At 39.4% G+C, this 25,376-nt stretch overlaps 1 protein-coding gene across 7 annotated transcripts in view; it reads right to left on the reverse strand.

Moving 5' to 3' along the window:
• The window catches only part of CADM1 (cell adhesion molecule 1), a 289,423-nt gene that overhangs the window by 68,718 nt on the left and 195,329 nt on the right, over positions 1–25,376 (reverse strand). For all 7 annotated transcript variants that reach the window (XM_073320759.1, XM_073320757.1, XM_073320758.1 and 4 more), the window contains exons 2-5: positions 10,758–10,904; positions 9,384–9,536; positions 3,963–4,100; positions 1,910–2,065 (exon numbers count right to left, since the gene is read on the reverse strand). In XM_073320759.1, coding sequence (XP_073176860.1) covers positions 1,910–2,065; positions 3,963–4,100; positions 9,384–9,536; positions 10,758–10,904 — 594 coding nt within the window. The remainder of the gene's footprint in view (positions 1–1,909; positions 2,066–3,962; positions 4,101–9,383; positions 9,537–10,757; positions 10,905–25,376) is intronic.

A 25,376-nucleotide genomic window follows, 5' to 3' on the forward strand; every position in this document is an offset into this window, starting at 1 on the left:
CATCAGGAGAGAGCTGACAGATTGATAGAGGGAGAGAAGAGACTGTTAGGACACTTACTGTGCAGCTCCCTGGGCTGTTTGTTCGTTCTGTGGATCAAAAAGCAATGCTCGTTGGCAGCACTATTCGTCCAGTGCCTTTCACAAGCTCCAAGTTAATTTCAGAACGTGAAGACAAACACGCTAGTCAACAAGACCATTTCACATGGTTTCCCCGTCCGCTTGCAGAAAGCGCTGCATTAAGTGCATTCCAAAAAGCTTGTGCTAAGCACTGAGTAACACCTCTCCCTCCCTAAGAGGCACCCAAAGGCAGGCCTAAAATTAGCGATAAGTGGAAAAAATGCCCTTTGCAACAGATAAAACCAATACGGTGGAGGTTCTGGATGTCCCCCAGGACCGTCAGATAACCATACTGTAAATGTGATTTGTCATCATTCTGTTTGGTGCCTTTTACAAGCCGCACCCTAAAGGATTCAGAAAAGAGATTTATTTTCTCTTTCATAGACATATGTAGAAGGAACTCTATTGCATGGTCTGTTAAAAAGACTGACCCATTTCTATTGTACCAAAAGGTATGCATTACACAGAAATATCCATAGGGAAGCCTTAAACTACTAATCTGACCCCCTTATAAACAAGGGTTTTTTTAAACAGGATTTCAATTTTCCTGTATCAGCTGAGAGATGGGATTTTTTCCCCTGTTAAGTAGTTGATCAAGCCTCACAAAGGTGCTAATGTATTATTAAAGCTAATAGAGCGCTACAAGAAATGTTAATGGGCATTACGCTTGCATAAACGAATTACACATTAGCACAGTCACAAGAAATCTAGTCTCTGCCAATTTAGGTAGTATCTGATCATTTTTGTTTTCCCTATTATAGGGACATTACTTCATGCTAGTTTCCGTGATATGAAAATTGTAAGCAGAATGCTCTTAATGAAGCTACATAATGAAATAGATGAAAAATTAACAACCCTCCACTCCTTTTATATAATGTTACGGTTGAGATGAACCTACAAAAGAAAGATGTGTGTCATCTTAGGATCTCACCACTTGGTTGTTCTCTCGTGCTGAGGCAGTCACCCCAATGTCAGATTTGTTTGCATTTCTGATTTCAAAAGCCATATTCCACTTGATAACATGACATAGTGACTCTAACATGACTGTGTTCTGCGTCACTAATATGAACATGAGCCACCTCTGCTGTGGATTGCCCCATGGGTATTTTCAGAAATCTACTTCTTTCTATTTATGTACATCACTCATGTGATGTATATAAATGGCAGTTCATAGAGAACTAAGTGAAATGTTCCACCTAGCTTTCATCTTGAATATAGTTGGAAGCATTAAACCTTAAGATTAGCTTGCTTTAGCAGGCTGCTTTTACTTGACCTTTACCTTAAAGGTTCCACTATTTTAAAACATATTTCTGCAGCTCTAATTTAGAAAAGAACTACTGTACTATACTTCCCATTATAAGCATTATGAAAGTCTCTCTTGCATCGCAGCATGGGTCTCTCAGTTCATTTACCAATGGAGAATTACAGTAAGTTACTTTAAATGGAGCTCTGCAGTGATGCTAACTTTTAAAGAAATACATGTTAAAAAAGTTAGGGTTTAAAATTAAAATTAATCTGCTTTGACAAAACCACAAGGCCTAGCTATTAACCCTTCAAGGTGCTAAATCTGGGTAAAGCAAGTTATTCTATGTGGAGAGAATAAAACTAAGAATTTGGCATCCCAGCAAAACTGCAAGAAGTTATTGTTTAAGCAATACTCAATACTTTGATTTCAACATTTATAAACCCTATCTACACTGTAATAAAATCTAATTACATAATTAATGGTTTCGAACTTCTGTTTAAATGAGGAACATTCTACATTAGAAGAATAAAAAGCTCTAGTACTCACACATTACTTCTAGGTAGCGCTGTGTCTGTAAGTCTTTGACAGCGGGGTGATCTACCAGACAGATGACAGGGACCCCATCGTCCTCGCGCCCCACGGTCAGCAAAAGCTGACTAGTCACAGTGAACATATCAGACCATTGCTCCACTTCAGATTTGCCTGCCAGATAGATGAGGGAGAGAACACAGAATAATCACGGGACAGCATATTCATGACGTCACATTGTCATCATCTCACTGGCATCACCATGGTAGACAAAAGAGGTGTTGGGAACACGTGCCCCTAAATTTCCAACTTTCATCTCTATAGCATTGACTGCTAAGGGTAGGGAGGTGTCCGCGTGGGTAATACTATCCCTCCTACCAAAGTCATTAAAACTTACAATATACAGTGTGCTGTCAGAAGGATTAAAAATGCCAGGATGCTTACAGCTCCACTGATTTAAAAGCTTGGGGTTGTTTTTTTTTTTTTTTTTTTTGGAAAGCATCCTGGAATTCAGATGCTATGGAGATGAAAACCCATCATCAGCTATTAGGAGGGAAAGAGAGTAAACGGATTAACATAATTAAAAACAGTAATTAAAATATTTAAACAGTGGCACTGTTGAAGATCCATTGAAAATACCATAACAGCGGGTTGGAGTGAAGTATATTGCAGGGCAAGACTCCCCAGAACACACACAGAACAGGGAAAAGGCGGTTCACGATTAAATGATGACACTAATGAGGTTTTCCATGAACTCAGCACATACTTGCTGACCAGAAACCAATGCCTCTTAAATGTGTGTATCAACTGCATTTTTATGGTTCAAATCATGGCGATAAAACGGCTAAGAGGGAAACCTACAAGAAAGACTTTCCCTTCAAGCCCACAAAACAGCTCCTGTGGATAATACATAGGTAAAACACGTTGACAACTGTTAAAAACAACAACCTGTTATGTTTAGAGGAAAGACTGCATAATCAAAGAGGCTCCTGGTTCTCTCTCCATCCGAGTCAGTGTAAAATCAAGAACAAAGAAAACTATTTCAGTTTCCTTATTTCTATTTTTGAAAACCCCACTGTGCCAAAGAATCAGCAGGGTGATCTGGTATTTCAAGAAGCGACTACTTGCTCGGCAGTCTTCAAAGATACAGGACGGTTGGAATTCAATTGCTGAAGCGACAAAGCTTAATAAAGGAGCTGGACAGGGCAAGCACAAGTGGTGAAATACTGTTGTACTGGGGCCCTATAGAAAGCAAAAGAAACCAAGGAGGAGGTCATTTGAAGATGCATGCATCATTTCGATGACAACAGGAGCCGGAAAGCAGTTGGTTCTGTGGGATGCTACATGTGGCAGCAGCTTTGCCTTCCACTATTACCAGCATAAGTTCAATATGTGTCATTGTGCTGAGATGCCTGTAGGAGGGAAGGGATGTATGTCCTCTGTCCGGAGGACTTTATCCTGTCCTTGCAGAGCGTTAGATTTGAAGGGCTGTATCTGACTTCCGTAAAGAGCTGTTATTATCTCAGATGGGACAAAATGAGAGGTGATGCCATGTGCACACAGACTTAAACAGCACACAATATGCAATCAGTGTTGTGACTCATCTGTACAAATTCCATGAGCACTAGACTTTACAGAGTAGAAGAAACTCATTTTTATATGAGCACATCTACCCAATCCCACAGGAAGAACTGAGCTAGATATAAAAGTGCACTGAAACACTATTACCTCACTCGATGCCATCACACTGACCCCTAAATCAGGGCAAAGAGCTACCTTCCCTGCACACCGTAAGGGACCACTGAGGACATCAGCAGCTGAAGAGCAACTCCAGAACCCTGAACTCTGATTCTGGCAGGTAACTAAAGGACAACACAGGGGTAAAAGTCCTTTACTGTTAAGGTGCATTTGTCATTTAAATCTGCCCATACATTTTGCCACTGACATGGCTATTTTTTTTTTTTTAAAACAAGTGTTTCTATTCTCTGTCTCCATAATATTATATTTAGAAGGTCTAACTTAACCACTTCAGTTATCTATTAAGCTGTGCGGCTTTAGAAGATAAATCTACCCAGTAGCTCCTTGTTCCCTTTGAACCATCTGATTGTGGTGGCTGGTCTGCTGGCCATGGCAGTGCAGTTCAACTCTATCTCCTCTCCTTCAGTGGCGATGTCTTTCTGGATATCAATCATCAAATTACGTGGTGGGACTAAAACCAAAAATAAAAATCAGAACAAGGTCAGTACATTTTGATCTTTAACTGGTGTATACCCAAGAACTCATCAACACATTACTCAATGTTGGAAAACAGCTGGCTTCTTTTTGGGAAAGGTAGGCACCTGGACTTATCAGATCTCTTAATTTATCAAATGATTATTTGTACTATTGTCCCTTAACACACAGGTTCCTAATAGTTGTGTTAAATGTTTTTAGCCCAGCTTTGAGCTTCATCAACTATTGCTTATTAAATTCTCACATTTTCTATAGTCCCTCCCAGCTGAGCACGGTCCCCTGTAAATTGTCTGCTCTCTTTCATGCTACATGGATGTGATATCACACAAAGAATACAGCTTGCATTTTACAGTCAGTAATGAGGAGAAGGGAAACAGAAAAAAATACATTTAACGGTACCGTACCTACCCATAGTTTTAGATCCCTAAAGGTAAAATTTTTCTTATCTGCTCTTCAGTTTCAAGCCTCAGGCTCAAGATGTGGAAGATGACCAGCAAAGATCAAACACATTTAGACCTCTTAAAAAAAGCCATCAAGACTGGGACCAGAATAGAATGTCACAGCCTCCAATTGCCAATGCATCTCCCATCAAAATAAACCAAAAGGCAAATGCAATCCCAGATTTGATGAAGAGATGTGGAAACAACTTTGGATCTCAACAAAGATAACTGCTTCAGATTGCAATTACTGCAAGCTGAGAGTTTTCCTCTCTAAGGCAAGTACCCGCTAGAGACAACACTACTGTGAGCTACAAAGCCAGAAGGCTGTAATCATCATCAGTGAAAAACAATCCAATAATATTTAGGAACAGGGTAATAACTACGGGAGACCACCACCACAGTAGCATGCAATCCATAGACAGGATAAAAACAAGTTTAAAACTGCTGAAAAAGGAACAAGATGAAAAAGTCAGTAATGAGAGAAACATGAATACACACAATTCAATCCCTGTTAGGCCTTTAAGTAAAGAAGTTGAATTGATATTTCCAAAGATAACTCAACATTTTTTGTTCTCATCACTACGATTAAGCAATTGTATGGTTGAAATATGACTCAGACATTTTCAATCTGATGAAGAACAAATATGTATAAATATCATCCAGATGATCAAAGGACTAGTCAGTTTTAGCTTTTCTCCAAGATGAGTAAAACAGACCATATATTTCAGATTTTCATGTGTTCTAATCCATTGGGTAAATCTATATCTATACTTAATGAGAACAACTACATTATTTTTCTAGCCTGTTACAGAAGGCACAGAATACTTGCTTATAGGCCCATTAAACAGGTACCACTACTTCTGATGCACCTCTTAGCAATGAGTGAATGTACATTAACTAACTCAATACATGTAAACAGGTACCAATAGGAGAGAAACTGAAGGGGACAAAAACACCATCCTATTTGGCTGAACATCAGAAAACTGAAGTACAACTTGAAGGCTGTGGATAAACCTGAGATCCATACTAGGGCGGATTATAAACATTGTTTCCACAGTTTAAACACTAAGACAGAACAGAATCTCATTAAATATGAGAAAAACAACCAAACTTACAACTAATCAGTGAGTGAGATCTTACATTTAAGCTCTTCCACTACGATTCAGGTTCTCTTATTAACAGGAGCTTAAAAGCCAGCACTAATCTTTAGACACGGCTGTAATAGTATTAGCTACTATTATCTGTAACTATATTAACCTTATAACTGCATCTATATCATTGTCTTGCAAACCATGAGAAATAGGATGAAAAAAGGAGAATTCAGTAGATTACATTTTCACCAAGACAATTCTGAGTAGAAAAAGTGAACTGCAACACTCCAAAATGGATAATTCCTAAGCAAACAAGCACACACAAAATGTCAGATGAAAGATCTCAAGTTTATACATACAAAATAATACATAAAATAGTGGCTGTTAAATCAGCTCAGACAAAAGTTAACAGAAATCCCTCACTTTGCATTATAATTATGCTTAAGGTTTTGCTTAAACATCAAGCAACTAAAATGTGCAGAGGCATCAGCATCTTGAAGCACAAAAAGAGGTTTAACAACTGCATAACGTACATAGTACTTTCCTTAAAGAACACCATAGACAGCAAACCAGATTTGATTCTTCATTTATTATTGTGATGCTGGCAGACCACATGCCAGTTTACGCCACTGTCCCCATCCTCAATTGGACACTGAGACTTTGAGCACAGATTTTTGGTAGCAATGCCTGTTTGACCTGCACATGTGCCCTATACAACCTTGTGCCCCATACTAAATGATATGTAGAGCTGCCCAAGTGAACCACCTTCAGTTCCTTCACCTTCAGTTCCTTCAAACTCCCACAGAGGAAACTCCAAAGCAGAAGGGAAGTAGGGAGGGAAGTGGAGCACCCAAAGGGGGACATCTTGAAGAACTCCAATTACTGGACGACTCCTTCAACTAGCATCCCTATGGGTGCTCCATTTCAGGTGACTTCCGAGCAGTATCTTCATTATGAGGAGGGAGCTTCATCATGAGGAGGGAGTCTTCACCGAAGCAAGACCATATTCCCCAGGGCAGCATCTGATCTAGAAGAATGACCCATCACATTGTGTTTGGAAAAGTTATGCATTAAAGTCCAAATTGCAGCCTTGCAGATCCCAACAGTGGGAACATCTTTAAACAGCACCATAGACATTGACAAGAAATCTAGTGAAATAGGCGAACACCTTGGGAGGAGCTTGTGTATTGGCAAATTAACAACAATGAATAATACATCCAGATATCCACCTGGACAGACTCCGAATGGAGACAGTAGCTCCCTTGAACAGGTCAGCAATTGAACTGCCTGGGAGACTTGCTAAGTGACTTGGTTCTCTCCTTTCTACAGAGGTCAAAGTAGACATTTTTATGTTGAGCTGGAGACCTAACCTGGGGGGCATGGACAGCGGTGAGTTTACGGCAGAGAGAACCTCTTTGCAAGTCTGCCCCTTGAGCAGCCAATCAAGGCATGGAAAAACCATTGTCTCCAAAAAATAAAAAGGTAGTTGGAGACCACTGTCAAAATCTTCAAGAACACTCTCAGAGCAGAGAAAAGGCTGACTAGAAGTATCCAGTTCTGGATGTGATCTTGACTGACCAGAAACCAAAATAATCTCTTGTGAAAAGGACAAATTGTGGCATGAAAGCATAAGGTCCTGAAGGTTGAGGGCTGAAAATCAAATTCCACTGATGGAATTACAGCTGCAAAAAAGTCACCATTCTGCATTTTTGTATTTTCAGAAAAGTTGCATAGGAGTCAGATCTAGAATTGGTCTCCACCCTTCGTTCTTTTTTGGGACCCGAAGCGATCAGTGATTCTCCTGTGGTTTCAGCAAAAAGAGTTTCAGTCCATCAAAGGGGCAGTCCTCAACAGTACTTTGAAACTCTCCAGGTAACCCATAGAACTGGAGCCAGTATGCCCAATGTACGGTGACTGCCCTGGAGATAGAGCAAGCTGCAGTGTCAACTGCATCTAAGGAGGCCTGTAATGAGGTTCTAGTCAGTAGCTGACCTTCAGCTATGGCAGTGTGGAACTGCTCGCGATGTTCTGCTGGAAGGTGTTTAATAAATGTGGAATTTGGAATAACTGGTGTGACTATTTTGCCATAAGAGCTTGGTAATTTGCATTTCTAAACTCTTGGGTTGCAGACGAATGACTCAAGGCCAAGACTATTTTGGTCCCTGCCATATAGGGTTAATTTAGAGTGGTGCTGTCTGCCACGTTCACCACTTCAACAGCCAGGGAATTAGGCAAAGGATTCAAAAATAAATATTCACAGTTCTTGGCTGGGACAGAATACTTCTTATCAGAATGTTTGCACATGGGCAATACCATTGCTGGGGTCTGCCAGATGGTCCTGGCAGGATCCAGGAAAGCCTCATTTATGGGCAGGGCCACTTGAGCAGAAAGTGTCATTTGCAAAACGTCCAAGTGCTTGTGCTGTGACTCTCAAACCTCCTCTAGGGGAATATGCAATGAATCCACAACATGTTTTGTTAGCTCCTGAAACTGTTTGAAGCCAGAGAAGGTGGAGGGGGCATAACAGCTTCATCTGGGAAAGATGAGGAGACAGTTTGAAGGGTACCCTCCTTGTCTGCTTTGGCCTATTGCTCCTCAAAGGTTTCCTTCTGCAGTTGAAGCAGTAGATGAGGAACAAATGAAAGATGGGCCTGCCTACCCCAGTGGTTCCCAACAAGAAAGGTTAGGAGCTAGTAGGAATTCCTGTTGATAGGCAGACCAAGAGTCCCAATATGGCCACTGAGGGGAACCATAATTAATATACACCCTAATTTTAGATAAATAATATACTTAAATCTTATTCCTTCCCTTTTTCTCCTCAGTGAATGAAAAGAATCTATGACCACAACCCCACCCTCCTGCTGAAGTGTGACACACACATGTACTTTGCTACCTTAAAGATGAAAGGCATGTGGACTAGGAAAGTTTGTGAGGTTAGTTTGCAGGATTACTAAAGCCAGCTGACTTTCTTCCCCTTGTAGGTGTTTGCCATTCCCCAGACATCCACTCCAAGGCAACAACAGTGTCAGACTTACTCCAGCCAATGCAGTGATTCATCGTCATGCAGCCCCAGCAAGGCAGGTATTGTCCCACACTTCCCAAATGGAGACACTGACCTAGGGAATTTAAGTGACCTGGCCAAGTGAGTCAGTGACAGGCAGAGCCAGGCTTAAAATTCAGGAGCATCTGGCTCCTAAACCTGTACGTTTTTCACGAAACTGAAATGCTGCAGGAAAAACAAACACTCGGCTTCTCCATTACAAACAGGATATTACTTAGAAAGAAGAGCATGCAGAGTGATTACAAAGAAATTCTATTGGGTAGAAGCACACAGCCAGTCTCTTCCTCACTTAGCTAACACAACTAGAAATTAACAGCTATGTCGTTCCATGTGGCAAGTGGCTCACTTGAAAATTTAGGTTGATCTTTGCTAGTCACCTTCAGAATCTTGTGATTGCAGTTTCGAGTCCCAGACTCAACAGATACACAAAGCAGCTGGTCTTTAGTGAAAGAGCTCTTTGGGATTAAAAAAAAGCTGATTTTTACTGAAATCTCAGAGTGCGTGTGGCTCTATAAATCAAGTCTTAAGAATATGATTCAGTTTCAGCAACTTTTGGTGGCTGGAATTGCTACAAAATAGTTTCCAAAAAACATGTGCTGATTCCCTTTCCCCTCCCCTTCACTCCTCCACAGTAACTGAAGAGTTAGAGTTTACTGCCCGGCACTTACCAAGCACAGTCATAGTGGTATAAATTTCCTGTGGGGGATCGGTGTAGAGCTGGCAGAAATATCTTCCTTCATCAGAAATGGAGACATTTGTCAACGACACTCTGAGTTCACTGTTCGAGAAATTCACTAACTGAAACCTGCTGTCCTTCAAAGCTGTGGAACAAACAGATCATGAGTGATTGTGATGAACAAGAGAGATAGTACGTTTCCTCCCACAAAAACATGGCAAAGCCAGAAGCCTGAAAGAGTTGTAATGGTGCCTAAACAAAACTCCTACGTGTTCCACATTATTCCAGCTCCTTGCATTTCAATCTGGGTTTAAACAATACTCATGTGCTCAGATCAATATAACTAATCAATACAAATTCTCCATACAAACTACTGATGTGTCTAGCTTTTATTTTCAGAAAATGCAGCAATGTTTTTGGTAAGAAGGCTGCCATAAAAACAATTCAGGGGGTTATTTTGTGGCTTAAAGCAGAGTGCAGGATTGATACCATGAGTAGATTAGAACCAGCAAGAAGCTAAGATAAGAATCAGGGCAAAGAATTTAAGATTTAGATTTCCTTCCACAAGTAATTACTGCTGAAATCCCTTTGGGAATTTTGACAGCACTGACAAATATTTCAACTAAGACTTACTGATGGTCTTTCTCGAGTGCCAATTTTGGGGCAGGGTCTGTGAAATACCTAGCAAAATGGGAACCCTGATCTGGGTCCTTAGATGCTATTGCAATACCAGTAAATCACAATCTCTGAGTTCATCCCACCCAATTAGTTACTTAGATTGTAAGCAATTTTGGAGCAGAGACCCACTGTGTTGCGTGTACACAACCAGCACAAGTAGTCCTGGTCCATCCTGTCCAATTCCAAGAGCAGCCATTAGACTGAATAATTTAAATAGTCTCATTTCAACTGTTATCCTCACAGTATTGTCTGAACAGGAAATAAAGCCATCCTCCTGCACTGGGCACCATAGTGACAGATTTTGTTTTGGCTTTAAAGGGGACAGATTATCCTGAACATGTCAATCTTCAGACCAAACATATTACTTCTCAGAACACTGTATTCTCCTGCATTACTCCATTCAATTTGTTTGGGTCAGCTGAATATTTGGCGCTCAGTTGCAATTCACCCTGAATTACTACAATCAATTCCTACTGCAAAGTAAAACAGTCTGACTTTTAAAAGGGACCAGCAAGGTGTCCATTAAGGAGAAAGATTATGATTGTCTGTCATCTGTGCTCTGAAGAAACAACTCAACTTTAAGTGCCTAACACTAAATTAAAAAAAGAGGCATTTGCAATCTCTTTATCCAGACTGCCAGGAGGGTGGGGGTCAGTTGCTACCAAATAACACAGGGACGGAAACTTACGCCTGAAGTCTTTGAAATAAATTGTCTGTCTATTGGGATTCAGTAGCTGAATCACTGAGTCATCACTGTTTTTGACTCGACAACTGATGGTGGCAACTTCTCCCTCCACTACCGTCACATCTTCAGTAACCAAGTTCTGTCCACCACCTTAAAAAGAAAGGAAAGAAAGAGATTAAATACTGTACTGCCAAGTTTTTAAATTATGTCAGCAGGATTCATGTAGAATAGATCAAGTACAAGCTGTGGTGCACCTGCGTGCTGAAGCAAACTATTCCCTCTTGAGTATGAAGAGGGTATTATTGCATGGGATTGGCTTAGTTTCTGTGGCATTAGACAATTCATAACTATAGTTACCTGGGCAATAATTTTATTGCTGTACACGTATACAGTTGTCCACTGGACAACATTTGAAAGGGGGATCCTGGGGAAGAAAAATAATGACATGTCATTCAACTCTAATGAACACCACTAAATTAGACTAGAATAACTGGGAGAGCTCTGTGGGTGGTTAGAGTGGAGAAGGGGCAGCTGCTTTTCTAAAAATCAAGACTGCCCCTTCTGCTGTATGCATTGGCAAGGCTGCTCTATAAGCAGCCGGTGGATAATTTCATCTACATGTAAAAATGTGACTCCAAGGAAAGAGCTGGGCAAGGAAGGAGAAGGCAAATTCTCTTGCTCCTAGATGCTAAACATCTGCTAAATTATCCCACTCGCACAGAATGAAATATTTTTAAATGAACCCCTGGTTGGCAGAGATGCAAGGAACACATGCCAAAGTGGGGGAAAGAGGGAAGGGAGCAAAAGGAGATTGACTCTAGGGGACCAAGTCTTCATCTCAGCCCTACATCACAGTAAGAAGCCAAGCACCGTGGCACAGATTGGCTCCTAAAAAACAAGTAGTGGAAGCATCGTGAGACACGCAGTTGATGGCACGCGGTCTACCTCTTAATTCCCTGGAAATCAAAAGAGTATCAGAGCTACACAAGAGAGTGAAATGGAGAAATGAACTGACAGCACAGACGATAAAACAAAGCTGTGAGGAGTAAAATATCAGGACCTATTAACGCATGCAAGACATTTCCCGGGGCCACATGTGCAGATCTTGGTGCTAAGGAGGCAAACCACATCACCGAAAATGGCAAAGTGCTTCCAAGAATACAGCAACCCTGGGATTTCCTCTTCAAGTGGTGTGAAAACCTGGTGCCCAATTTTTAGTTCATTCAAATTTGATTCTGTTTGCTTTTCAGCTGCTTTCTAGTACTGTTATTTTAAAATACACTAAGGGGGAGGAACAAGAAAGGAAATGGAAGAGCTTAAATATATTATAATTATATTAGAAAGATTCTGGAAACACTTAGTTAAAAAGTCTCCCCCCACCCTCCAACCAAAAGTAGAAAGAGGAAAGCTGATGGGAATTCTTGCTCATCAAAAAAGCTACCTGCAGCTCTAACAGCCCTAAAGATTCAAATGTATCCAGCAAAATTTTGAGTAACCCATGACAATCACTTTCTGTTGTTGTTGGGATGGAGGCGAGGGAACCAAGCCCACTGAATGATTTAAGAAAATGTGACTGGACTACTTGGATACTGCAACTGCAAAAGTGCTGGAATTATTGTTAGGAGAATTGCAACACAAAATACTGCCTGTTCTCGTTAATGTTGCTGAAAGGAAATCACTTGTGGTATGAAGTGCCCATGTTCACAGCAGCCATACATGAGAAAGCCCTACAGTATCAGGCATTCCCACCTCTTCACCTACAGCTTTCACTTCAGTCTTGGGGATTTGGGGAAGCTTTATACAATCAGCGATACTTCCGTTGGCCATTTCTCCTCCCCCCCACCCTTTTTTTTTTAAATATTTGAGAATCGCAGCAACTTACATATTTCTGAGGAAAATACAGCAATAATTGTACTGTTTTATGATAAAGCAACAGTTTTTAAGAATCGCTTGAAAGGCAATTAAAGAACCTATAGATTGCATAGTTCGTTACATTACTGATCTTTTTAAATTTAATCTCAAACTACACAACTAAGTTATACTAAACCCCTGCCTTCAAGGATGGGAGCCTTTAGCAGGTCCAAGCTGAAGTGGTAAGGAGATCATGGTAAGTCTTCATTAACATACACTTCATTACATCAACGTGCATGAAAGTAAGGGTGGCCAACTCCTACAGCACTGACATTGGCTGTGATAACAAGGATGGTTTCAGAAAAAAGTCAAGGGTGGTTGACTGAGATGCATAAAGAAGGGAACAGAAAAGTATTTCTTTAAAAGTCTGAAAACTAAATTTACCTTTCTCAATCTTAAATTGTCTATAGATTTTATGTATTAAGAGTGCAACATATTTTCCCTCCAGCAGGCCAAATATTCTTTCCAATTGAACGATACGTAGCAACATTAAACTGTAATAACGGGTACACGGGAGAAAATTGGACAACTCTTAAATGTAATGAAATAAACTGGACTGGAGATTCCAGGGGTGTAGAATGGAAAAGTGAGGGCTATCACAAGCCATTTAGTGACTGCCCCACTCACACAGGACAGTTCACATGCACAACAGAGTCTTGATCATTTCCAATCAGGAAAACCTGCACAGGCAATTAGGCAGCCACTAAACACAATAACACAATCAGATGTGCAGCAGAAGTGTAATAGAAATTGCTCAACATAAATAATATTACCAAAGCCTTTTGTATTTTATCCTTTGCAGGACTAAAAGGAAGTCAATAAATAAAATATGATGGATATATCATGTCAGTCAGAATGTTCTGTACCAACAAGCAAACCCGATAAAAACATTCGGTAAACATCAAGTAACTATGAACTGTTAACAAGTTAATTTTAATGCCTGGACACACCACCTGAAACACAATCTCTATTGTTCTAATCTGCATGTTGTTCTACAAATATTTTCAATTGTAATCTAATTGATCTGAAATTAACCCCACTGGGCAACTCCATTTATGCCAAAATTATACTTATTCCATCATTCATGAGCCTTGCAAAGTACCACTGTATCCATACATGGTACACATGTGCTTATGACTGATAAGCAAGAGACCAAGTAGTGAAATCACAGAAGCTGCAGATTTCTTCTTTATAGAACTGGAACAGATAGCCAGCTAAAAAATTACATAACTTTACTCCTTGTTTTGAAGACTATCAACACATTTTTTCTTGGTGAGAAACAATGATTTCCTTTAGCTGGGTTATGTAAGAAAAAGAGCTGGGGTTCAAATTCCAGCAACGATAGATTCCTTCCAATGATGCCAAAGCTATGGGTTGAAGCCCCTTTCACCACATATGCTCCCAAGGTGGGAACACCCTCTGAGGACCTGTAGCTATGGTCACAACTTTATTCTTCAGGTAACAAATGACAATTATTACCTTTGTGCTGTTGTAGGTGCTCAACTCCATAAAGGTCCTGAACCCCTAGGAGCTACAATGTTCAAAATGGGCCACAGATGATAATAGCTTTATTTGCCATGGAAATATTGGAACTATAAAGCTCTACTATAAAAAATAGAAATAAAGCACAAAATACTTTAACAATTAACTCTTTCATCCACATTCAGCATGGCTATTTTAGATAAAGTGTGTACACTTCTCAAAGACGCAGGGTGGCTTAATTATAATGCTAACCTTGTATTGCATGAGGAATTGGCTGTACTGCATGTAGACCTTCTGGATGTACTTTTGCATTTTTGAAGACAAGCCTTCTTCCAGTAAATTTTATTAAAAACTCCACAAGCCAAAGTGATTAGCTACTCCGGATCAGGACATTTATTTCAAACTCCAACCTTTTTTGTTGAAGTTTATTTAGCAGGTGGACAAGAACTCTCTGCTTGTGCATTGTTTACTTTGCTATGGAGAATATACTTGTATGTAAATGAGCTCTTTTACACTGGATACTTTTTTTTTTATCCCTGTAATTTATCCAGGACCCAATTATGCACATCAAGACTAGGGAGAAACTGTACCGAATATTAAATACCTTGTTTACTACTACCTTCATTCTTTAATACTCAGCATGCTTAGCCTCAGGAGATCAGCTTTATTTCCACGGTGGACATTTACCAAGTCTGTGAACTCACACCCCCAGTTAGCCTGCTACTGAACAATGCTCTCCATATGCTTTGGAGAAGCCCCTCCTTTTGAATCTGCAATAAAAGAGAGCTACCACAGTAAACCAGAATCCAGATTACAATGTGGCAACAGATTGATACCAGAACTCTTCAATGAAATTTAGACACAAAGAGTATTTTGCAGATAACAAAAGAACAGGCCATTGTATTAAAACACACAGCCAAGTACTCTGATCAGAGAAAATGAAATTAGCACTTAACTTCTTGGCCTTGGGATGACTACATAAAATGTTACAAGATTGACTCCCACTCTCTCAAAGCATGAATATTGAAAGACTGTTCTCACAAAGCAATTCTCTTTAAAACATTTTTTAAAATATAGATACTAAGAGAACAAATTGCTGCTAATCAGTGACACACTTATTTTCGTAAGCTGCAGTAGGTGATGCTGTGAAAGTCCAGAGACTGAAGAAAAATCCTTCATGCAATCCCCTCTCTCTGAGTCTGGTAATTTTTTACAAGTCAGCTGCACAAAAACCCCTCTCTCTTTAATTGACAGGAGCCAACATATCATATACATGCAGCGATATTTGATTTGAGTTTTAGAGAATCCTGGGGAACACAGTTGAAATAAAACTGCTGCGTTCTAAATTTCTAATTTTCCTCATAAATGATGCAAGTTCTGTCAGATCACAAAATAAGCAGAAGGAATCCTAAGGAAAATTAGAGCAGAAGCTAAGCAGTAAAAAGTACGTAAAACAGAACTTGAGAGGATATCTGCCGAAAAGAAAAATTCCAATTGAAGTCCCTCCTGATCTCTCATCTGCTTTCAAAACTGTACAAACATTTCGGACAAAAGGACCAATAATAAGTGGTTTCACTTGTTGATGACATAAAAGCAAGCACAGACTGGAAAAAACTTTCAACTTTTTGATTGGCAAGATGTGCTGAATTAAACTTAATGGGAAAATGTAAGATGTAAATATATAGTTAATGACTACAAAGAATGCTATTGAACTAGAGGTGAGAAAGGGAGGTATCAACCAATGTCTAGAAAATATAGCAGAAAGACATCAAAGAAGCTAATGACAGCATATGCATAAAGGTTAGCACTAAGGCTAGAGAGTCCAAATATAACTTGGAAACGATGGGACTATACATGCTTCTGATGAAACCTCAGAATAAAGTTTATTTCTGTGCACTACAATTTAACAAAAGGTTGACAAGCAGCAACACAAGGACACAATTTACTCTTTACATTTCATATTTTTCTCTTTATTTAACTTGTAAGAGAAAGGTAAATTTTAATAGATTGAAAAATTGCCTCATGCCTTCTGCATGTAGTTTCACAGTGCTCAGTGAGGGAGTGGCGAGGGCTTTCAGGAGAGCCATGTTCAAATCCTGCCACCATTTTGAAGAGGTATTTGGAGTAATTTCTCTGACCCTAGGTGTTGTCAGTGTCTCCGTGCCAATGCTAAATCATCTCAGATTTGTAAAGCAATTAAAAAAATATCAATACAAGTAATCAAATCCCCACAAGAGAGGATGTCCCCCACAGGATTCATTAAAAATACTCATGATGAATATGTGACAGGCATTTATTTTTTTTCACCACGTGCTGGGTGCCTGTACAAGACAATCAATGCTCACTCCTTATCTCCAATCACATAAACTAAACACCATTTGATACTAATATACACTCAGTATAGTTTTCTGGAACATTGCCAAACAAACAATTATTATCTAGTTTGCCAAAGTGACGGTGTCTACTTAAGCCATTACGTTGGAGGATCGGGGTGTCTCCTATTCATGCGTGAAAACAAGTGAATGTATTGCACGCTATTGACCTCACTATCCTCTTTGAAGCACAAGGAACCCTGAAAGGTGGCTTATAATGGCTAAGGGTTATTGGAATCTTAGTGGGAGGCCATGTTAAAATACTTGGCAACACACTATTGTGTGGCCTTGTTTTGTAACTTAATCTACAGTGAACCACAGAAAGATTTTTCAAGATCTCACATCATGCAAATGTTTTCCCCTCTCTTCTCCTACTGCAGAAAGTGACCAAATTGTATTAACTCAGCACATTGGCCATTGGCTTTTCTCATAATGATAGAAATGACTGCTGCATTTAAAAATGGAACAAGTCACTGCTCCTGAACACACTATTTCTGGATTCACACGACTCAGACCACTGGAAGGCTACAGGTGTCTTAGTGATCAATTTCAATTTGGCATAACATCTGTTTTCCTGCAGTATTTTTTTTAGGGGCAAAGAGCAGGATGGTTTTTGGATGCATTCAACTTGCTAAGCCATTAAACAATGAAGAATTTAACAGTAGGGTTAGCTCCCCAGCTGAAAATTGTCACCAGTACAGAAGCAGAAGCTTCTGTTGTGGATAAATAGCAGCAAAAAGTTAATCACCACCAAAAAACCCTAGGGAAGAATTTTATCAATCCAACTGAGAAAAGAGTTCTGGAGAAGGTTAAGCTGGATACATTCTCCATACTTCTTTGTAAACACAATATTCACTACAAAGGATTAACAAAGCTATTAAGATTTGATTTCCATCTAAGCAATTAACATCTTTTTTTTACATTTATTTAAAAGACTCAATCCTATCTTTCAATTCATTAAACCGTTCCTTATATTTGTTGAGTTTTATATCAAGTCAAAACCCTATCTGAATTAATAAGAGTTACAGTAAAAGTAATTTAGAAATAAATTACTTGAAATTCAAGTCACTGAAGCTTCTGATGATGGAATGTCGCTCCACTGAAACAGATGACTGATTTCTTTAGAAATCCAGTGCCTATCTCGGCCCAAGCTGGAATGACAATATGTCTCATGGCGGTGTGTTTTCTCCTCTAGGTTTGGGGTTCATGATGGGATCCAGGAAGCATAAGCACAGTTCTGCATTTTGGAAACAGCTAGTGACTCAACTTTCATGAATATTTGAATAGTTATTTTGAATCAAAGGCCTCTCAATCTAAACATTGTTTGAAAAGATTCTCTCTGACCACACACCCCTTTGACCTCTATCATAAGAGCATCACAACTACCAATACTAGGTCAGAACAATGGTCCCCATGTAGCGCAATATCCTGTCTCTGGAAGTGGCCCATACCAGAAACTCCAAGATCTTTCTTGGGTGGTAACAATTATATATGTATAGTTGGGATTACGTTTTCCAATGTGTATTACTTTGCACTCATCAACACTAAATTTCATCTGCCAATTTGCTGTTCAGTTATCCAGTTCCGTGACCTCCCTCTTCAATCCTCGCAATCTGCTTTGGACTTAACTATCTTGAATAGTTTTATATCATCTGCAAACTTTGCTACTTCACTGCTCACCCCTTTTTCCAGACCATTAATGAAAATGTTCAACAGCACAGGTCCCAGTACAGAACCTTGGGGGATGCCGTTGTCCACCTCTCTCCATTGAGAAAACTGAATTTATTCCTACCAATTGTTTCCTATCTTTTAAACAATTATTGATCCATGAGAGGACCTTCCCTCTTATCCAATGCAACCTAATTCGCTTAAGAGCCTTTAGTGGGGGACTTTGCCTAAGGCTTGCTGAAAATCCAAGTATACTGTATCAACTGGATCAATCTTATCCCATGCTTGCTGAAATCCTCAAAGAATTCTAGTAGATTGGTGAGGCATGATTTCTGTTTAGAAAAGCTGTGTTTACTCTTCCCCAACAAATCAGAGATATCTGTGTCTGAAAATTCTGTTCTTTACTATGGTTTCTGCCACTCTCCCCAGTAATGAACTTAGGCTCACTGGCCTGTAATTGCCAAGGTCTCCTCTGGAGCTCATTTTAAAAAAAAAAAAGTGTTACATTAGGTATCTTGCAGTCATCTGGTACAGATGCTGATTCAAGTGACAAGTTACATACCACAGTTAGTAGTTCTGCAATTTCATATTTGAGTTCCTTCAGAACTCTTGGGTGAATACCATCAGGTCCTGGTGACTTAGTGTGTAATTTATCAATTTGTATTAAAACCTCTTCCATTGGCACATCTATTTGGCACAGTTCCTCATATTTGTTGCTCAAAAACAATAGCTCTGATGCAGGTATCCCTCACATCCTCTGCAGTGAAAACCAATGCAAAGAATTTATTAGGTTTTCTGCAATGGTACTGTCTTCCTTTGGTGCTCCTTTAACACCTTGGTTATCTAGGGGCCCCAGCACCTATTTGGTAGGCTTCCTGCTTCAAATGTACTTTAAAGAATCAGTACTGTTAAGGTTTTGTGTCTTTAGCAAATTCTTCTCAAATTCTTTCTTGATCTGTATTATACTTTTTATAATTAACCTGACAGTTTGTGCTCCTTATTTTCCTCATGAGGTTTTGACTTCCAAATTTTAAACGATGCCTCTTCACCTCCAACAGCCTCCATTACTTTGCTGTTCAGTGGAATTCTTTTGGTCTTCTTACGATTTTTTATGATTTGGGGTATACATTTAGTCTAAGCCTCTGTTACGGTGTTCTTAAGTAGTCCCCATGCTGCTCACAGGCATTTTACCCTTGTGACTGCTTTTAATTGCTCACTAGTGTTGTCATTTTTTTTACCCCCCCTTTTTCAAGGTAAATGTTACTGTAATGCCTTTTTTTGGTATATTTCCCAGTTATAGTTACCTCTTGGACCAGATCCTATGCTCCACTTAGGACTAAATCAATAATTCCTTCTCCCCATTTGGGTTCCAGGATTACCTGCTCCAAGAAGCATCACTCTAGAAATTCTCTCTCTGAATCATGACCAGAGGTGACATTTACCCAGTCAAAATGAGGACAGTCCACATCACCCATTATCCTTGTTTGTTATAACTAAAACACCAGATAGTATAAGCTAGTGTTTTCAGTCATCTGTATACATATTCGCAAAAAGAAAAGGAGTACTTGTGGCACCTTAGAGACTAACCAATTTATTTGAGCATAAGCTTTCGTGAGCTACAGCTCACTTCATCAGATGCATACTGCGGAAAGTACAGAAGATCTTTTTATACACACAAACCATGAAAAAAATGGGTGTTTACCACTACAAAAGGTTTTCTCTCCCCCCACCCCACTCTCCTGCTGGTAATAGCTTATCTAAAGTGATCACTCTCCTTACAATGTGTATGATAATCAAGTTGGGCCATTTCCAGCACAAATCCAGGTTTTCTCCCCACCCCACCCCCCCACAAACCCACTCTCCTGTTGGTAATACCTTATCTAAAGTGATCACTCTCCTTACAATGTATATGATAATCAAGGTGGGCCATTCTTTTTGCGAATACAGACTAACACGGCTGTTACTCTGAAATCTGTATATTCAGTTTCATGGAAAAGGGAAAAAATATGAATGTGAATCATGCAGATTACAAGCGTAAAGATATATTATGTCAAACAACAGTCTCATTTCAGTTTCCCTTCAAACATTTCAGGAAATATTCAGCAAAATATTTACTGGTGGTAGATAAACATTTTAAAGTGTGTTTAATTTCATTAGATTGCATTTATATTCTAACAAAGAAAAATGATGGAGGGGGAAAAAAATCAATTTTATGTTCCCACCGCAGAATCACAGGGGGTGCTGAGAGTGAGGGAAGCTGTGCTAAAGGATGAAAAATCCTTATTTGAATAAATATCCTTTAATCATCACAAAACTTTGAAACAAGTTTTGAAAAACAAGTGGAAAAAAATCAACTGATTTATATTCATGTTGGATAGGTTTTCCTCAATTAAAGTTAACTGTGCACAAATTGAATATAAAAAACCTGTGTGCTTTGTATCTGTATTATATATAATTAATTTCCTGTAGAGATGTCTAACACTAAGTTAAAATTCTCTCTTCCAGCTTAGATATGCATTATTATGTGGGTATGTTTGATTAGCTTTAAACTCCAAAAGCTTATTACTATGCACTTTAAATATGTAAATCACATAATATAGTGTAATGGCTCCTTTGGAGTCATTAGGGTCTATATAGTATATGATATAATTTCACAATAATTTAAATACATGTTAAGTTGATAGAATGTAGAGTAACCAGTTGTAGACTATCGCCTTGGATATTTGCATATAGATCACAGTTGTATCTCCTTGACAACAATTAAGGTGCATTGTCTCAAATTCTCTTGGCAGCTTTGGTAATAGAAACAAAGGAAATAAAATATTTCTAAGACCCACATTCAAATAAAGTTAATGACTTGGCAAATCCAGGAAATTCAGTTTGAAAGTTGAAATCCCATCTTTAACTCACCCCTTTAAATCCCAGTGTTTAATTAAATACTGTAAAGTTTATTAAGTTAACCATTACTCAGGGGCACATGGAATTTGTTAAGAACCACATTAAACTCCAAATTTTCTTGCTTTTTGGTCACATGAACCTTATTTAATGTTTATTCTTGTCCACGATGCATTGTTTTGCTTCTAAATACATTTCCACCACAGATCTACACTAACTGAAGCACAATCAAGACAGAAGAGTCAGTGAAGGATCTCATTTTTAAAGGAGCACTGTGCCTCCAGGGTTTCAGTTACCTCCATTTTCTCCAGAATGTTCTTGATACAAATGGTTTTGAGTTTTTCACTCTGTCACATTACACTGGTTTGAGACTTTCCTGTCAATACAATGACAACAGGATTATTGGCTGGAAAAATATAGATAGGAAAAGCTGATTTGAACGTGGGACAATTCAGTTGGTCTGTCCTACCTCTACACCTGCCATCACACACAGCAAACTCAAATTTATTTGGTGGATGCCTGAAATATTTTAATGCATTGTGTGGAGTTTTACAGGGAGACATTTCAATGTCAACATAAAAGGTATTTCTGAGCCAAGAAAAATTGTTAAGACACACTTAGTCACTTAATGACTACATCCAATGTTGAATTCTGCAGTGCTGAGTACTTTCATAGGGACATGACTACGTCCTTCGAGCCGCACTCGCTAATCCCATTAGCTTCTGAAGGCAGCCTACATACTCCGAGGCCATATGTGGCAAAACTACACAAATTCATTTCCAAGTATTCTCATCTGTGAATGAAATAAATGAAGTTGTATCATCATCTTTGGTCCATTCTTTAAAAGCACTGATTTCTTTCATGGCATGTTATGGCTCTGCTACGGGGCTTAGCTGGTGCTATATAGCTTCCTAGAAACTGAACATTTTGTTTACATAAAGTAAGTGAAATGGAGTCTTAAGTGATGCACCATGCACTCCTGTGCTCCACCCCTTCCTACCTAGATGTCAGGACAAGAGACACGTCTAAGGGAAATATCTTATTCTAATCTGCTTCATCTTTGATCTTACCCACTCCTGTTTTATCCATTTTCCTCCCATCACTACAACAGCTGAATGCCTTTATCGCCAAAGTTCTGTGAACCAGCCAAGACTGCAAGTCCCATAAAAGATCTTAGCAAGAAGAAGGATGGTCTGGGGTTAAAGCACGGTACAGGGACTCAGGAGACCTGGATTCAATTTCCAGGTCCTGGGTGACCGTGAGGAAGTCAGTTAGACCTCAGTCCTAGTAAAGGATCCCCCACTTGGGATCAGGACCTGTAAAACAAACAGTCACAATACAGCTGTTCCTCACCTCAGTATTGGGAGGATACATTCACTGCTGTTTGTGAGTGGCTCAAATGCTACAGAGATGGGGAACCTACAGGAACACACAGCCAGCCACTTGGCTTTTTTTGCTGAATCTAATAGGGAAGGAACATAAAAAAGCAAAATTCAAGCCAGATTCCAACAATGACAAATGCTCTGGGTTAAAAAATAAAAAAAAATCAGAGCCCTGGAAAAAGGCGAAAAAAACCCTTCAAATAAAAGTTTGTTTGCTAACTAAATCCTAGCTTACGCTGCAGTGGAGAACCCATTTTATTGGTGTGAATGTGTCAGTTGCACTTGTCAGCATGCAGATTTTCAAAATATTTTCCTCAATTAAACTTTCCATCTCTGTGAAAAATTGGATGACCTACAGTTTACGCAACAGGCAAGAAGCCTTTTGAACCAACGCTGGGAGTCATTCAAGCTACTGGAGAAATGCTTCCCTATTTTGGAAAAAAACACACACAACATAAAAGTAAAACCAACTCCAGCACCTGAGCATTTTGGATTAATAGGATGAATAACTATGTATTATATTTATGGGAGTCAGTCTTACCTGAAATAGGTATCTGCAGCATAAGTGAAAGAAAAATCGCTAGGCTATCTTTTCCTTACTACCTAAAGGGAATCTCTGACCTCATTTATTCAGTCCCTCTGCACCATTTAAAAACTAGTGTATTATATAGTGAGTGTAGAGAGGGAGAGACGGAGGGACATAAATCCTGTAAGGAAAAGTCCTGGAATAATCCAAGATGTGAGGAAGTTCAGACGATGGTATATGATGAAATTCTCCAAACCTATATCTTGTCTTAAGTCTTCGTTAGTTTGTTAAACTGCAAAATAGGAAAATTCCCCAATAAGCAGAGTGTTTGGAGCACGCTCAAATTATGTGAGTCTTGTACAGATAGGGGAATGACGTGGGAACAGCCTGTTCATTCACACTGACCCCACATTTAGGTGATATTTCCCCTTAAAAATAAATCCTCGTTCTGTACGTACTGGACTCGGGGGGAGCGACAGGTAGGGGAGACAGGAAGGAGGTTCAAAAAAATATCCTTGTGACAATGCTTCAGTCTCCAACAGAACTTTAGCCACGTGCTTTGTAATGAAGAAGCGCTCTGCGTAAGCTCGAAAGTTTGTCTCTCACAAACAGAAGTTGGTCCAGTAAAAGAAATTACCTCACCCACTTTGTATGTTTAATATCCTGGGACCAACATGGCTACAGCACTGCCGACAGTGACTGGTTGACAGCTCAGTAAGACTGCTGAATCAATACACTGGATATAACTTTGTCAGGGTGTCCAGGACTGTGGCCCTTCAGCTACTCAAGCTTTCTCCTCTGGGCTCTGCAAGCTCCCACTTTTTGCCTTACAGGTTAGCACTGGGTGTACCCCAGTCCCAAACACCTGAGAGAGATCCTCCAGTTGTGTCCAGCCCATCACCGGACACTCTCAGTAATTACCAGGCTTGCTACTCCCAAGGGAACAGTACATATATAGCTTGTTTGATTCAACGGCGCATCAGCTCCAATATAACACAGCACTCTAATCTACGAATAGTAAAAAACTAATATAACTTAACTGACAAAAGTTTGAGAGATAAATGAGCAAGGATAGTAAGCACAAGATGTTCTACAAAAGCACAGGATGCTTTCTAGAAACTAAAACTTAACTATAACAGACTACAATTCTTTGTCTGAAACAGTCTCTCATCTAAGCTTTTTCAGCAGATCTTGCTAGTTTTCAGTCAAACTGGGATTCAGAATTATCACAACACAGGTGTGTTCTTCAGTGAAATGGATAACAAAGTGATCCGTTTTACTTCCCCTTAAGCCTCCAAGTTCAATGTGTCTGTACCCCAGAGACAAGACAACTTCCTTTGTCTAGGAAAAACCTGTCAACTCTGACTGGGACGCAGATTTTAAACCGTATTTTTCAGTACATACATCACCTGTACCTACATTGTACAACCATTATGCGGTAAGCTCCCATTAGACACCTCACACAACCTTTTTCGGGTAACCGTTTTGAAAGCAGTGTTTGGGATAGTGAGTTTGTGAGCCCCCATAGAAGGTGCTGTTACAGAACACCCCCGTTGGCAGGAAAAGGTTCTTAGAGTCACACCTTTAAAGAAGATTATGAAAATGAATGTCAACTACCGCATCTCAAACCTAAAAACAGCAATCCCCCTCTATAAGCTGATTCGGGGCCGGGGGTGTGGGGGGGAGGGCAGGAGGGAGTGGGTGGACAATCAAATCCATTATCCCATTTGTTACTTTGAAAAAAATGGCAATGATCAATCCACAGGACTAATACAAATTTTAGTGTCAAAAATTCAATCAATCAATATTAAAGATCAACAACAAGAAAGGCAGTGGTTAGGAAACCCACAAATCTGAAGACAAACATCATGTAAATCATACAAATGTCTAGTAATCTTTCCATGCTACTAAAAGCGTTGTTTTCTTGTAACTTCCTGTAACTGGACAGAGTCCTTGCCCTTTCCATTCATCATACAGATAGGATATGTTTAAAGTAAATACAATAACCTCTCTCTCCAGAAAGACTATCATAAATGGACAGACACTGTACTGTAGAACGTATACAGGATTGATTATATGCGAGGGGACGGGAGGAAAAGAAAAGCTAGCCACAGTTTCACTATGCTGCAAGTTTGCGTTAAGAAAAAAACCATTTCAGAAAGCAAGTCACTGAAGCTCATTGCATCTGGTCAGGAAGTCTTAGGAGACCATTAACAAACCATACAATTGTCAAACTTGAACTTTTGAGAAGAATGGACAATATGTGCTAATTGTGTTGGCAACGAAAGGCATTTACTTTCAATGGAGTTAATTTTGTGACGTCTGTTTATGGCCAAAAGAATAAAGGGACAGTTTTAGACTCGGCTGTCAGCAGAAAAATATCAAA

Source organism: Lepidochelys kempii, chromosome 22, assembly GCF_965140265.1.
Source record: "Lepidochelys kempii isolate rLepKem1 chromosome 22, rLepKem1.hap2, whole genome shotgun sequence".
Lineage (NCBI taxonomy): Eukaryota > Metazoa > Chordata > Testudines > Cheloniidae > Lepidochelys > Lepidochelys kempii.